A 15,036-nucleotide genomic window follows, 5' to 3' on the forward strand; every position below is an offset into this window, starting at 1 on the left:
GGAAATCTCAACTTGGTTTGGATTTTCTTAAGCATAGTGATGGGTTTCCACATGTGTCGTTACATGTGGCCGACCAAATATTTTTTCTTTTAAAAAATTGTAACTTGAGGAATCTTTCACCAATCTTTTGATTATCAGGACCAAATTTATGTGCTTAGTTCAAAGGAAAACCTAATCACCAGATTATCTAAGGAGCTACAAATGCATAAATCTCATTTTTAGCTTTCTGGCGGTAATAATCCCTTCAAAAAAAATAATAATTTGATCACTCAATCCACAGCTGTTTATGGGACACTGCTGTTCATAATTGGCTGTCATATTTCATTCACCTAATATACAGTCAATTCACTTTACAGTATATTCTATAAAGTGCGTTATGTCATGTTGAGATGCTATATGAAATGCAAGGATTATTATTATGAAAATGGCTGATTGCATTCTTGGCATTTCTCCCAGTTGTCTATTTTATAGATGAATCAATATATTAGAAAGAGGACAAAAATAACTTGCATTTGTATGCAGCCATTCACCTAAACGAACACTTGAAAGCGTTTGACAAACAGCACTGGATCCTGAGCAATGAAATTAGAAAGTTAAAGATGCTAACCAAAGAAATATGTTTTTTTTGTGGAAGGATTTTCAAGACAGGGAGACAGGAAGTGAGACAAAGTCATTTCAGAAGAGAGTACAAAAAAACACAGACACAGTGGCTGAAGATTCAGCCATCAAGAGTGGAGCAAAGAGAATGGGAATAGTTCCACAAAGAGTCAGAAAAGTGGTGTGTGGAGGCCTTAATGCAAGGATGGAAATTGTTGCATTGGTAGAGACATGAAAGGCACCTAACAAATGTAATTTGTTGTTGTTGTGTTGTTATGGGGCGAGACTACCAATGCAGGGATTTGAAAACTGGGACAAGGATCTTAAGCTTGATGCTCTGAGGTTTTGCCAATGGAGGCTGAAAATAACACGAGTGTGGATCTCGCATAGAAGACAATTTGAGCTATAGATGTTTGGATCAGTTGAAGCTCATCTCTTTATATTGTGCACCTGAAGTGAGCTGAATGTCAAAGTTACAAAACCCACTATAGGCTGAGTGAGCAGTCATGGAGTTTGATGTAATCAGAACCGAAGTTGTTGCTGAGAACCAAACACATTGGATTCAGTCTTGTAGATGTTCAGACTTGATGCAAGAAAAACATCCTGCAATGGAGGGTGATGGCGATAGTGGTGGAGAGGTAGAGTTGGGCATCATCAGTTTCCATATGGATTTCCATATGTTTGAGGATGATGTTACCAAAGGGCAGCGCCAAATACTCCTTTGTTTAATATGGTGCCTATAATGTTCAAATGACTCAAAGCACTTCATTTTGCTGTCAAATGCAGTGTGTACATGTAGGCAAAAACGGCAGCCAATTTAAGCACACCAAGACCCAACAAGCTTTGAAGAGGATAGTGATAATAATAATCTTTGCATTTGATAAAGCGCCTTTTAACGTCTTCGAGATGACTCAATAATCAAGTTAACTGGGGGATCATTGGTCAGGATCACTGAGAGAAACTCCATTCTCTTTTCAAATAGCGTCATGGCATCTTTAACATGTACCTGAACAGGAGATGGGACCCTAGTTTAACACTGCTTTGACAATCTCTCTCTAGTACTATACTAAAACGTCAGCCTAGATAATGAACTCAAAATCCCCATGCGGCGCTTGAATCCACAATCTTTCGACCCAGAGACAAAAGTGTCACCAACTGAGCCAAACAAGTACTCTGTAATGAGAAGCTAGTTTCCGATGGCTTGTTACTCAGATCTTGACACAAATCTGGAAAGCTGAAGCTCATTCCAGCTGAGGTGATCAGATGTCACTTTGTTCTGAGAGCACAGGGAGATGGTTTCTCAATAGACTCAGGTAATGCTTACATTTGTTCGCTGACACTTGAGATTTGTACTGTCCACGGACGAGCCTGCATGTGGAACCATCGCCACTGCAGACGCCGCAGTTATCTTCCTTGGCGCTGCTTCCCAGCTGGTGATCACAGCCAACAACCTGCCAGAAACAACATTGTGTGGGAGACTGTTAGTTCAGTCTGATTGCATGTTTTACCTGCACTGTAGAATGCAGATAGATTACTGCTTTGACAATCTCTAAAAAAACGTCCAGTCTCCAATCCCAGATGCTTACACGTGTTGTACCTTTGCTGCGATGTGATCCTGGCATAAACCAACATCACATCGCAGCAAAGGTACAACATATGTACGCATCTGGGCTTGGAGACTGGACATTTCCCAGAAAAGTGTATACAGTAAGTGTATACAGTACATAAATCGTACCAGTCGGGACCGTAACATTTAATACGACTTAGGCAAAGTCCAAGTTGCAGGCAAACTGTACAAGTCACAGAAAATCCAATTTACAACAACAACAAGATGACATTTGTATAGTGCCTTTCACATCAGGAGAACATCCCAAGGCGCTGGACAGTGTACATCATTTCAGACCCGAGCTGGGACCAGAGGGGGAGAAGGGAGAAGGGAGGGGAGGGGAAGGGGGGTGGCCGATGGCATGGTCGAAGTGGAGGGTTTTGAGGTGGGACTTGAAGAAGGTTAAGGAGGGGGTGAGGCGGAGGGATTGGGGGATGGAATTCCAGAGGTTGGAGGCAGAGTGGTTGAAGGCTCTCCGCTATGGTGGGGTGGAGCAGGCTGGAGCCGGTTGAGCGGAGGGAGCAGGCGGGTTGGTAGGGGATTAGGAGGTCACAGAGATAGGGTGGGGCGAGGCCATGGAGGGCTTTGTAGGTGAGGACCAGGATCATGAACTGGATCCTCTGAAGGATAGGGAGTCAGTGGAGTCGGGCAAGAGTGGGGGAGATGGGGTCACTGAGTTTGGTGCGGGAAATGATATGGGCTGGAGAGTTCTGGATTATCTGCAGCCTGTGGAGGGAGGAGTTGGGAAGGCCGACAAGCAGGGCATTTTAACCAACAAAATACATTGTGAATGTACAATGTAATGAAGCCGGTAAGTACACATGCGGTGATGGGTCAAAATTACATTTTGCAACTCAAAGGGTCTTGACACTTCGCCGCATGTGCATTTATTGGCAAGCATTGGAATTACATTGAATCGCAGGGAATGAAGTTCTTCTGCGTAGGTGTGCATGTGTCAAATGGTTAGGTGGCATTTCCAATGACTCCAGGCAGTTGGTAATTGAGGGAGTAATGGAGGGTACCTAAGCGACCATTCCAAGTTAAGAGGTGTTTAATGCGAGTAGTCTAAGTGATTTTGATAGGAAACTGAATGGGCCTTGGGTGAATGTACGACTTGGGCAATTATAAGATTTATAAAGATAAGACTTATGCGAGTTTTACTGTATAACAGAACCTTAGCTTTCAGGTAATCCAGAAATAAATAACACTGAAGAGAGGCTCGGTTCTTCTCAATTACCACATAATCAATAAATGTGACAATGGTAAAAGAACATAAAAAATAGGAGCAGCAGTAGGCCATTTGGCCCCTAGAGCCTGCCCCGCCATTTAATAAGATCATGGCTGATCTTCTAACCGAATTCCATCCTGTAGCTCAGTGGTTAGAGCACTCGCTTTGCAAGTGAGAGACCTGAGTTCAATTCCAGGCAGAGGGCGAAACCTTGGGCAAGTTTCCTTACTCCACACGCCTAATAATAATCCCTCCAAAAACAAAGCAATAATAAATTGGTCATTTTCAATCTACGACTGTTTGTGGGACATTGCTGTGCGCAATTGGCTGCCGCGTTCGCCCACAAATATACAGTCAATTCACTTTACAGTGTGTTCTGTGAAGCGCTTTGGGACGTCCTCCCGACGTGAAAAGCGCTATATCAAATGCAAGGATTATTATTATTATTATTATTATTTACCCGCCCTATCCCCCAAATCTATCGATCTCAGTCTTGAATATATTCAAGAACTGAGCATCCACAGCCTTCTGGGGATAGAGAGTTCCATAAATTCACTACCCTCTGAGTGAAGAAATGTTTTCTCAACACAGTTCTAGGGAAACAATCTCACAATATCTATCCTGTCAAGATCCTTAAGAATCTTATAGGTTTCTATAAGATCACCTCTAATTCTTCTGTATTCTAGAGAATATAGGCCTAGTTTACTCAACCTCTCCTCATAGGTCAACCCACTCATCCCAGGAACCAACCTAGTGAACCTATGTTGCACCCCTTCTAAGGCGAGTATATCCTTTCTTAGAAAAGGAAACCAACACTGCACATGTTTTTCATAGCAGTATTCTTAATAAAAAATCTTTATTATAAGAAATCTCAGTCGTGGAAATTGGGATTGTTACCGGGTTACTGGTTCATCGTGTGACTTTGGGGAAAGTCCGCTCTTATGTGGTCTGCTTTCAAAGGATGGCATCTGTAACAATGTGGAATTCCTCTGGTACAGCACTTAAGTGCCAGTTTAGCCTTGAGGACTTGAATCCACAAACTTCTGATCCAGAGGCAAAAATGCTACCAACTAAGCCAGGCTAACATTCGAATCAAGACAGATTTGCAGCGAGTCGTCATGACATACGTCCTGTTGCTAAAAGGAGTCCTAACTTGAATTCCTTAATCTAGAAATCCTGTTAGATATCATCGCAAGTTATATCCCACTGCGTGTTCAGCAGACCAAAAAATATTCCTGGATAATTTATGTTTGCTTTATTCTCACAGGAATGAGTTGCCTTGAATTGAAAGTGCCCACAGAGATGCAATTATTTGCAATATCCACATTGCATCTCAGCTGAGTAACCTCTGTGCACTCACTGTACACATACGCTACTTATTATTTACAAGCCTCGAATATGTGCACTCACTCTATTAATAAGCAGACTAAAAACAGCACCAGGGATCCATAAACACACCAGGAAAACAATCTGAGAGGCCAGAAATTCCACCTAGTTTTAGCCTGGTAAGACTGTAAAATTTAAAATGCTGCAGAATGTTGGGGAAATCTTAAATTCAGTCATATATAATAATCCTTGCAGTTGATGTTTTATATATAATAATCCTTGCATTTAATCTTTATCATGTCATTGAGATGCCTCGAAGTGCTTCATTTGGCAGCCCATTTGCACACCATAATGTCCCACAAATAGCCATTAAGTGAAAGACCAATCAGGGGATTGTTGGCCAGAACACTGGGAGAAACTTGATACTGAAACTGGTTTTACATATTTCTTCAAGAAATCGGATTCCAAAATAAGACAGAATTTAAGAATTTTCAACAATTCTGTGTGATCTTCCTTTATTAGACGATGGTCTTGCAGGCTAAGACTTGATGGTATTCCAGACCTCTGAACTCTTTCTGCCAAGTTATTGTAGCTGCAGAATATTTTATAAATGACACCAAAACACAATAGCATCTAAAGGTGCATTGCCAATGGTAACCGTTACCCCAACTGACCCAGGCACACCTCCCTCCCTACTGGAACAGATTTTTCTGTGAAAATATGTGGAAAAGAGATGCATTGATAAGTTTACAGTGTTTGATTGTATCTATGCAAAATTAATTGTTCACAAAATCACTGGGCGAAATATTATTTGAACAAACATTTCCTGAATTACTTAAAGACATGAGATGTGTAGTGGATATATTTTATAACTTTCATCTCAAGAAAGATTACATACACAAAACAACTGCTTCTCTGAGGTTATGTTTGGTTCAGCCATTTCTCAGTTTCTTACTAAAACAATGAGTTTGCGGCAATCATTATAAATCCAAAAATGCTGAGGAAGAAATCCTGAGCCCATTTCTCCCTCCAACTTGACTAAATAGGAGCCAAAAACTGCATCAAGTTAGAGTGACAGACTAAATTGCAAAGTGTAATTTACACTTTGTCAAATGGCACTCTGGAGGGCCTATTAAAAAAAGAAAAGTGCTATAAAGTCCAGAGTGACTTTTAAATACTAACGTCTCTCCCTCAGAGAGATTACCAGTTTACAGCAGATTTAAGATGTCAACTTTAGAGGCATTTTAAGTCAGGGAGTAGCTCTTGGAGACCAAAAGGGAGCTATTATCCACACTGTTACTCTGGAGAATGTTAGGAGTAATTGCAGATGATCGCGATTATGGAGGTATTCACTCCTGATAGAAATCAGTTTGACAGTTTTAAAACCACAAAATAATGTGACCATGGATCGGCTGAAATCAATCGCTCATTGTAAAAATAAAGAACGTGTTGCAGTGATTATTACCACGGGAATTAGTTGGCTTTCATTATTATTGCATTTGATCAAAAACGGGTAAAAGACTGGAGGAAAAGCAGACAAGGGGACACAGAGCAATGCCTGGATTTTCCACTCACAAGCAGAAGTAGGTAATACCAATGAAAAAGGAGAGTTTCTTTTGCACGTTTATACGGGCTATTGATCTAAATAACCTGCCAGCATGAAAGGAAGAGAGAGTGAGCTTTGAGACGTCGGCCTGACATAAAAGGCAATATAAATGTAACTTATATTTTAAAGAGAAAGAAAATGATAAATGATAAGCAACCGTACATATATTTTTTCTGTTTGAAGGCAGTTAGTGTCCAGGTCTGGCAACATGCCTGGCAATGGAATGTCAGAATCGAGTCAGCCCTCTGTGGCGGTCTCAGTAGTCTGGTTCCTGAGCCTGGCGGGTCCGCAGTATTCCAGGGCTGCTGATGATAGCACAGCCAGCCTGGCTCATTGGCAGGACCTGGAAGGGCAAACCAGTCACTGGGGGCAGGGAGACATCCCACCGAGCTCCTGTTAACCCTGCAAGCCGAAACCCTAACAGGTAGAGTGGTCCTAGCTGGAGAAGCAGATGGAAAGCTAGCCGGACAGTAATATCAATGAGTTTTATCTGGTTAGACTCCAGCAGTACCCCATTGTACACTCTGGGTTCCCCAAGTTTTGGCTCTACCCAACCTGCATCTAATACTTTCTAGAATTAGGTAAGCAGGATGCGTCCCTCCATGGAGAGAGTATGCATTTCATTCTAAGACATAGGGATATTTCCATATGCATGTGGCATGCCTATTTGGTACTCACAATCTGGTTTGGGTACTCTTAAACATGGTGATGGGGTTCCCACGTGTCAGATACCTGGCTGACCAAAACGAAATTTAGACCATTCTACTAAGTAGCACCAGAATGAAACACACACTTTTAAATCAATGTGTTGAGACATTCTTTCTAAATGATCTCTCATATTAATATTTTACACAATCATGATGTCTGATTCCAGTGGGGATAACAATCTAGGGATAGAAATTGCATTTGTGCTAAGTTTTGTTCTATTTTCTTAGCATTTCAGAGTGCACAGAATTTGGCAAATTCTCAAATATACTACTTAATTTTGAAGACACTTTTATGTAAGTGCTTTAAAGAAACTACGGAAAACCGATTTCAAAGTTGAAACTAAATTGAAAACATTTACCAAATCGAGAATGGTCTGAAATGCTAAGAAAAATAAATAAATCTAGATCCAGGTGGAATTTCTCCCCCAAATGCATTTACCAGGGAGCCAGGCATTATATATATGCATAGCAGGGGATTGGTGAAATTAAATAGGACAATCCCTCAATTTCATTACAATGCATTTCAAAGCAGGTTAGCAACGGCCTCAATTGGAAAATCCCAAAATTTGTGGAGGATGTTAAGAAAAAAGGAAAAGGTAAAACACTCCAGATGATAAATAGCTTTGATGGGCATTACAGAGAGCAGAAAGACGTTAAGTAATGACATAAGAAGGAAGGAGCAAATAATCGTTTTACTGATCAAACATTAATGCTGTAACATATTATTCTCAGCAGTAACGCATCATTGGCATGCTGCCTGCTGTAACATAGGACACTCATAAATGGCAGAGCTACTTACTCGACAGTTCCCACTGATGCACATGTGCAGTGTTTCTGTGTAACATCGTGTACCATCCAGTACTTTCGGTGCCAACTCCACAACCAGTGTCGTTCCCTTTGCCTGGCACTTGAGTGCACAGGGCTTGTCCGGATGATCGTACACTGGAAGCCAAGCGTGGTACTGTCCCTGGTACTTTACATCATTGTATGCCGAGCATTGCTGGGCACGAAAGTCACCAGCTTCCGGAGGGCAAGTCTAGGTGCAATAGGAACAGATAGAAAAATGATGATCAGAACCATTCTGCAGACAATAACTAATCATAGAATCCTGCAGCATAGAAGGAGGCCATTCAGTCCATCGTGCCTGTGTCAGTTCTTTGAAAGAGCTGTCCAATTAGTCTTATTTCCCCTTTCTTTCCCGAAAGCCTTGCAATTTTTTTTCTTTTCAAATAAATATCTAATTCCCTTTTGAAAGTTACTATTGAATGTGCTTCCACCACCCTTTCAGGCAGTGTATTCCAGATAGTAATTTGCAGCCTAAAAAAAATTCTTCTCATCTTCCCTCAGTTCTTTTGTCAATTATCTTAAATCTGTGTTCTCTGGTTACTGACCCACCCACTTTTAAACTTTTAAATTGTCAAAAGAAATGTATACCCAGCTCAAAAACAATCGCTGGGATCACAAAAGTCATTACATTTCAATCACAAAAGAGGTTTGGATGAAAAAAGGCCTTCAGCACACAAGATCTTGTATTTCCAGAATATCAGAGAGTAAATCAATAGCTGCAATTGGTTGCTAGGAAGGGTGGTAGAGGCCAAAACATTGAACTCACTTAAGAAATAGCTGAAATCAAATGAGGGGAGAGGGTAGTGAAATTCCACACAAACATTCTGTCATTTTGTACAACTCTCAGCCCATTGTTAATTTAAGGCTGTTTAGCTGTTGGTAGAAGTGTCCTGAAGGCTGATGTAGAAAGAACTTGCATGATGATAGGGCATGTCCTTTTAACTAAAACATTCTTTTAAGCTATTCCTGCTTTCATCCACAAATTTCTTTCTCTTAGACAAAAGTCAGTTCTGCGGTCCTCCGTACCTTAATACATCTTTCTCTACACAAATATCTTTTTACATGAAGAGTAGCATCTGTACTTTATTGGCTTTGACAAGAGATAAGCCTGACATAGATAGAGTTAACAGGCCCAAGTACCACTGAAAGAAGAGTTGCTGGAATCAACAAATTATAATTTATTATACAATGGGACAAAAGTTCAGATTTGCTTGACCTTGACAGTCTTTACAGAACTGCCAAAGTTGTTTAACAGCCTTGTACTATACTAATAGTCACACCAACTGTCAGTACCATTAGTTCCATTCTTAAACTATTTATGGTCTTTATTGTGACATGTTTATACCTTAAAAATAATAATTCTTGCATTTGATGTAGAGCCTTCCATGTCAGGAGGACGGCTCACATCACTACCACAAATTTACTGCTCCTTCTTACACATCTTTGTATATTTGCATAACATCTTCACTTGTTATGCTTGCATTGTGGAAGAAATATGAGGGTATAATAATAATAATCCTTGCATTTGATATAGCGCCTTATCATGTCCTTGAGATGTCTCAAAGCGCTTCACAGAATTTACTGTAAAGTGAATTAACTGTATATTTATGGGCGAAACGCGGCAGCCAATTGCACACAGCAATGTCCCACAAACAGTCGTGGATTAAGTAGATGATTCAGGGGAAATCGTTCTCCAGAGCTTTGCAGGACATAAAAGTTGTTAGACTGTCTTACATATACACTAAATTGGACAATATACGGTATAATGTTTTATGATTTCCTTTCATTCTGATGATTGCAAATTCTTGTGCACTGTGTCATGATGTTGTAGATTAAACAGTCTACACAAATTGTTGCAATGTCTAACAAGGTTTGCAGGAAATTCAGATTTTAAAATGCCAACCCGGGCTACCATTTGGCAAATGTGTATTAAATATCAACTATTATGTAAACTGATATGATTATGGTCTTTAAAATTCTGAAGGGAATAGATAATGTAGACGATTATCAGCTTCTCCATCTTGTACTGAACAGTAGAACCAGAGAATATGGCCTACGATTGAAGGGGAGTAAATTCAGAACAAATCTGCGGAAATACTATTTCAGTGAGCGAGTGGTAAACTTATGGAACAGGCTCCCTAGGGAGACAGTGGAAGCAGAAAATGTTCTTTTTTTCAAGAACAAAGTAGATAAATTTCTGCTGGAAAATAATATCTCGGGATATAGTATATAATGTGGGAAACAACATGTCAAGCGACTACCAGGATGGTGGAAGGCGAACTGGATGGACTTTGGTCTTCTTTCGCCTAGCAAATTCTTTTCTTATGGATAACCCCATGCTGTATGGAGGACTGTAGCTCAGTGGTTAGAGCACTCGTCTTGCAAGCGAGACACCTGGGTTCAATTCCAGGCAGGGCGAAACCTTGGGCAAGTTTCCTTACTCCACACGCCTAATAATAATCCCTCCAAAACAAAACAATAATAAATTGGTCATTTTCAATCCACGACTGTTTGTGGGACACTGCTGTGCGCAATTGGCTGCCGCATTTCGCCCACAAATATATGGTCAATTCACTGTACAGCATTCTCTGTGAAGCGCTTTGAGATGTCTAGATTATTATTATTATATTATTATTACCATTTAATACCTTCCCAGGTCGAATGCTGAAATTGGCACATGGTAGAAGTTAAAGATCCCATAGCACTATTAGAAAAGAAAAGGAAGTTTCTTCCAGTGTCCTGGCCAACAATTCCCCATTTAAAAATTGGTCATTCCCTCCAATGGCTGCTTGTGGGACATTGCTGTGTGCAAGAAGTTCACCTAAAATAAAGTCACTACACATTACAGTCTATTTTGTGAAGCACTTTGAGACCTCCTCCCAATGTAAAAGGCACAATATCAAATGTTAGGATTATTATTATGAATATCCCCTCACCTACGCTCCTGTATTCCCTTCTCCCTCGTGTTGCTTTCCACAGTTGTTATTAACAAACAAATGGATTGTCCTACCACAGTTTTCAACAACAGTTTCTGAAAACGTCTTGCTTGAATATTTCTTGCAATGTCTGGCATATTGGCTTCTGGGGACAGTTCATACTCAGTGAGAAGTAAGTAATAGTTATCACTGAATGCTGTTGACTGCATTTTGGGTTGATGTGATCATTAACACCTGTATTAGTATCACATTCTACATATTTTACTTTGATCTACTTGTTCTATTGATCTAGATTTTATACTTTTCTTTTTAGCATCATCTAATTGATCCACATCAGTAGCCCTGGCTGGAAGCCTGTTCCTCGTGTTCATTGCTATATGGCATGCAAAAAAAATCCCTTTTAATCTCTTGGGGGTTGTTAATTTTAAATTTATTTCCTCTCTTTCTATATTTAAGGCCTAAGTGAAATAATATGTTCACCTCTACATTGTCTATGCCTGTGTCCCATGTCACTTATGTGTGCTAATCCTGACAGTGGCTTTATTTATATGATCATGCTAGTCGCCTACTCTGTTGTTCCATGTCAAATTGAACCACTCATCAAATGAGTTCAGTAGATATATTGCTTCCATGTGTCCCCACAAGTGTAGGATTGTATTCCTGTGGTTCATTTCTTTTTGAATTAGATTGTTTTAACCTAACATAATGCATTGCTTCTGAAATTCAGTTTAAGAACTTTGCTTTGACAGTTTGGGATGGAACGTTATAGAAATTGAGAAGGAGTGGAAATATTTTAATAGGGATTGTTTTTGTGGAGTAGGTTAGAATACTGCCCCTTCACCTCTGAGCACTGGGTTCCATCGCAGCCCAGAGTGATGGGATAGAATTCTCTTTCTCTGCCAGTTGTAGGGGTGCTGGGTGAGATCAGTTTGAGCAATTGCAATTCTAGTAGACATGAGTGCACAGCACATCATATCTTATAACCAGCTAATATTAAATTGGCAAACTTCCAGAGTGGCCACAAGGATGGCTGGAGCAAGGAATGGAAACAGTCACACAGTAGAATGTGCTCTTTTGAGGCTAAAGCTAAAGGATTTTGTTGGAACAAAGTAGCAGGAACTTTACACTGTACCACTTAATCCATGTTACACCTGAGTTTAGGACTGTTTCATGGTCCTTGGCTTGAAATTTACAACCTCCAACCTTGATGAGCACAACAGGGATGTAAAATTGTGACCTGTGATGTGTTAATCAACCCATTGCTAAAACATGCTGCCAGTTAATGTATTAATTTAACAACTTCTGCTCTCCCACTCATATTGTCACGTTGGTCTGGTCTGAAATTGTCTGCTACACTTACCATCTCTACAGACTGGCGTGGCAGCCTGTTGGCGTGGATGCCTGTGCATTGCAGTGCCAGTTCATGGATTTCTTCTGCTCTTTATGTCAAGGTGAACGGTTATCTCAGAAATTGACATTCCAGAATTGTGCAGCTTCAAGCTTATTGTCCAAGGGGAGGCGGTGGGGAAAGGTGTTACACCCTTGACTAGTCAATAAAAGACTGGATACTTTTTCAAAAATATGTGAAGTCATATTTCACAGATCAATTTTCACCTAATAATTCATACATTTGTGTAATTTTTTTCTGTCAGCCTAATATACACGGATATCCATTGTAATGCTTTAGAATATTCAAGCCAAACTACTATGCATTCCACATATGCCAGGGAAGTTTCCTTTCTTCAAATGGAATGCACAGTTTCTCCCAAAGGCCCATATCCTGCTCACCTAATCCCAAAAAGTATTAGGTGCAAATTGGCAAGAGCCAAGGCATGGGAACCACAGAGTGTGTATTGTGGTACTGCTGGAGTTTAATCAGCTAAAACTGCAGTGCTTGCCATTCAGAGTGCTGCAAGTTTCCCGATTTGACCAGCTAAGATCATCCTATCCTTCAGGGCTTTGGTTTGCAAGGTTGACAGAAGTAGTGGAAAGAATCCTTGTTCCCAGTGACATAATTGAGGAAACTGGCATAGAAGAGATACTGAGGCAGGCTGTGTAAAACAACGTTTTTCAAATGAAGAGAATGAGAAAAAAAGAGCAAAAACGTGTTAAAATGTATCATTGGATTTAACATGAAAAGGTAATTGAAGACATGTGCTATTAATTTGAAAATGTCTTCAAACTTTAAAGCAAAGATCAATTCTAATTCTTTTGGACGTTTATAGGACATGTTCTTTATTACACCCTCATAATTAGGGAAACAATGTAGAAGACCCTCAATAGCACTGCCCACCTTGTACTTCTTTTTCAATCGCTGTAAACATTGCATTGGGGGCTCTTTCTGCTGTTTTGGCTCTGCTGTACAAAATCATATGAAAATGTATCAAATGCATCTGTGATACTCAGAATCTGCCAAGTAAGTGAACTGAGAGGTGAAGTAGAAATAGGTTAACGTACAGCCACTTTCACCTCTGGATCTGCTCAGACTCAAGCGTCCACTCCAGACTGATGGGCTGAAAGCTTCCTTTCTTTGCTGCCTAGAAAGGTTTTGCATGAAATGAATCGAGGCAGTTTTAATCCATTTGTTTTAGTGAAAGCAGGTGAAGGAAATTGAAATGTCACACAAGTGAAAGAGGGGGTGCTCTTTTCAGGCTGGTGGTAAGACATCCTGGGGTGAATTTCCAGGTGGCATCTATTAAGGTCTTCAAGAGAATTTTATTAATTTGTGCGAGGCCAGCAATATCTGGACACTCGGGAATACAATAGTTTCCTATGAGCATCACTGTGATACCCGTGCTTCCTGATGTTGATCCAATCGGACTCAGCTGCAAACAGCACAATTTAACACTTTAAACAAACAGGAACCAAGCATCTTGACGCCCTTCAAGAAACAAAACGTTCCCCAATCTAGATGTGCTCATTGGAAAGTTCAGATCCTTGGTTCAGAATCACTGCAAAACAACCCATTCCATCAACACTGCCATCCACTCATTCTGTTAACACTGCCATACATTCATTCCATCCACATTGCTGTCCACTCATACAATGAGAACTACTGTCCACTTATTCCATCCACACGGCTATGCACTTATTTCCTCAACACTTCCATGCAGCGCATCCCATCAATATTGCCGTGCACTGCATTCCATCAACACTGCCCCACAGTACATTTCACCAACTCAGTCATGCACTCATTTCATCAACATTCCACTAGAATAGAGGTAGTAGAGCAGAAGGCAAGTGATGTTCAATTCAAGCGCGAATCCCATCTTTCCAGTCAATGCTGAGTAGCGCTCCAACACACTTTGATTCCTGAACAGATATTCTATTGATAATAATAATCCTTGCATTTGATATAGCGCTTTTCACGTCGGGAGGACGTCCCAAAGCGCTTCACAGAATATACTGTAAAGTGAATTGACTGTATATTTGTGGGCGAATGCGGCAGCCAATTGCGCACAGCAATGTCCCACAAACAGTCGTAGATTGAAAATGACCAATTTATTATTGTTTTGGGTTTTGGAGGGATTATTATTAGGCGTGTGGAGTAAGGAAACCTGCCCAAGGTTTCGCCCTGCCTGGAATTGAACCTAGGTGTCTCGCTTGCAAAGCGAGTGCTCTAACCACTGAGCTACAGGACTCCACAAATCAGCTGATGTACTTCTGGTCTCAGAAGAATTTCCGATCAGCAACTCAGTCATTATTTAGGAATCCAGTTTTGGACACGGCCTTCCTTTCTACGTGATGCAGTTTACCACAAGATGACTTGGAACTGAGCCCACAGGATGTAAGCCAAACCTCCAAAGGTTTGCCTACGTATTGCTCCATAGTACCCATTAGAAAATATGCCTATTCCTTTCTTCATATAGAGAATGCAGAGATCATCTGTCCTGCATCTGGACTACAGAGCAATAAAGCTCTCACACAGATACTGTGCCAACTAAGGTGCAGAGATGAGTGATTCACCATGGAAAGGGAGCATGCATACAGGGTGAATGATTTAAGATGCCAAGCAGAGGTAAGTGTGGTAGTGGACTCAATCTTTAACACAAGAGTTATGAAAACCAGCAGAATATCCATAATATCTTGGCCACACTGCACGCAGAGACTGACAAGATCTCGGGATCCATCTCCGACTTGAATGCAGTCCACCTCCACAAATCTCAGTGCAAATAATTCAAATG

General features: G+C 40.6%; 1 protein-coding gene across 1 annotated transcript in view; it reads right to left on the bottom strand.

The window, feature by feature from the left end:
• Window positions 1–15,036, bottom strand: part of LOC103178080 (ADAMTS-like protein 1) — a 162,562-nt gene that overhangs the window by 121,765 nt on the left and 25,761 nt on the right. Inside the window, exons 3-4 of the mRNA XM_007892594.2 lie at window positions 7,870–8,106; window positions 1,922–2,048 (exon numbers count right to left, since the gene is read on the bottom strand). Of these exons, the coding sequence (XP_007890785.2) occupies window positions 1,922–2,048; window positions 7,870–8,106 (364 nt within the window). The remainder of the gene's footprint in view (window positions 1–1,921; window positions 2,049–7,869; window positions 8,107–15,036) is intronic.

Source organism: Callorhinchus milii, unplaced genomic scaffold, assembly GCF_018977255.1.
Source record: "Callorhinchus milii isolate IMCB2004 unplaced genomic scaffold, IMCB_Cmil_1.0 Scaffold1, whole genome shotgun sequence".
In the NCBI taxonomy this organism is placed as follows: domain Eukaryota; kingdom Metazoa; phylum Chordata; class Chondrichthyes; order Chimaeriformes; family Callorhinchidae; genus Callorhinchus; species Callorhinchus milii.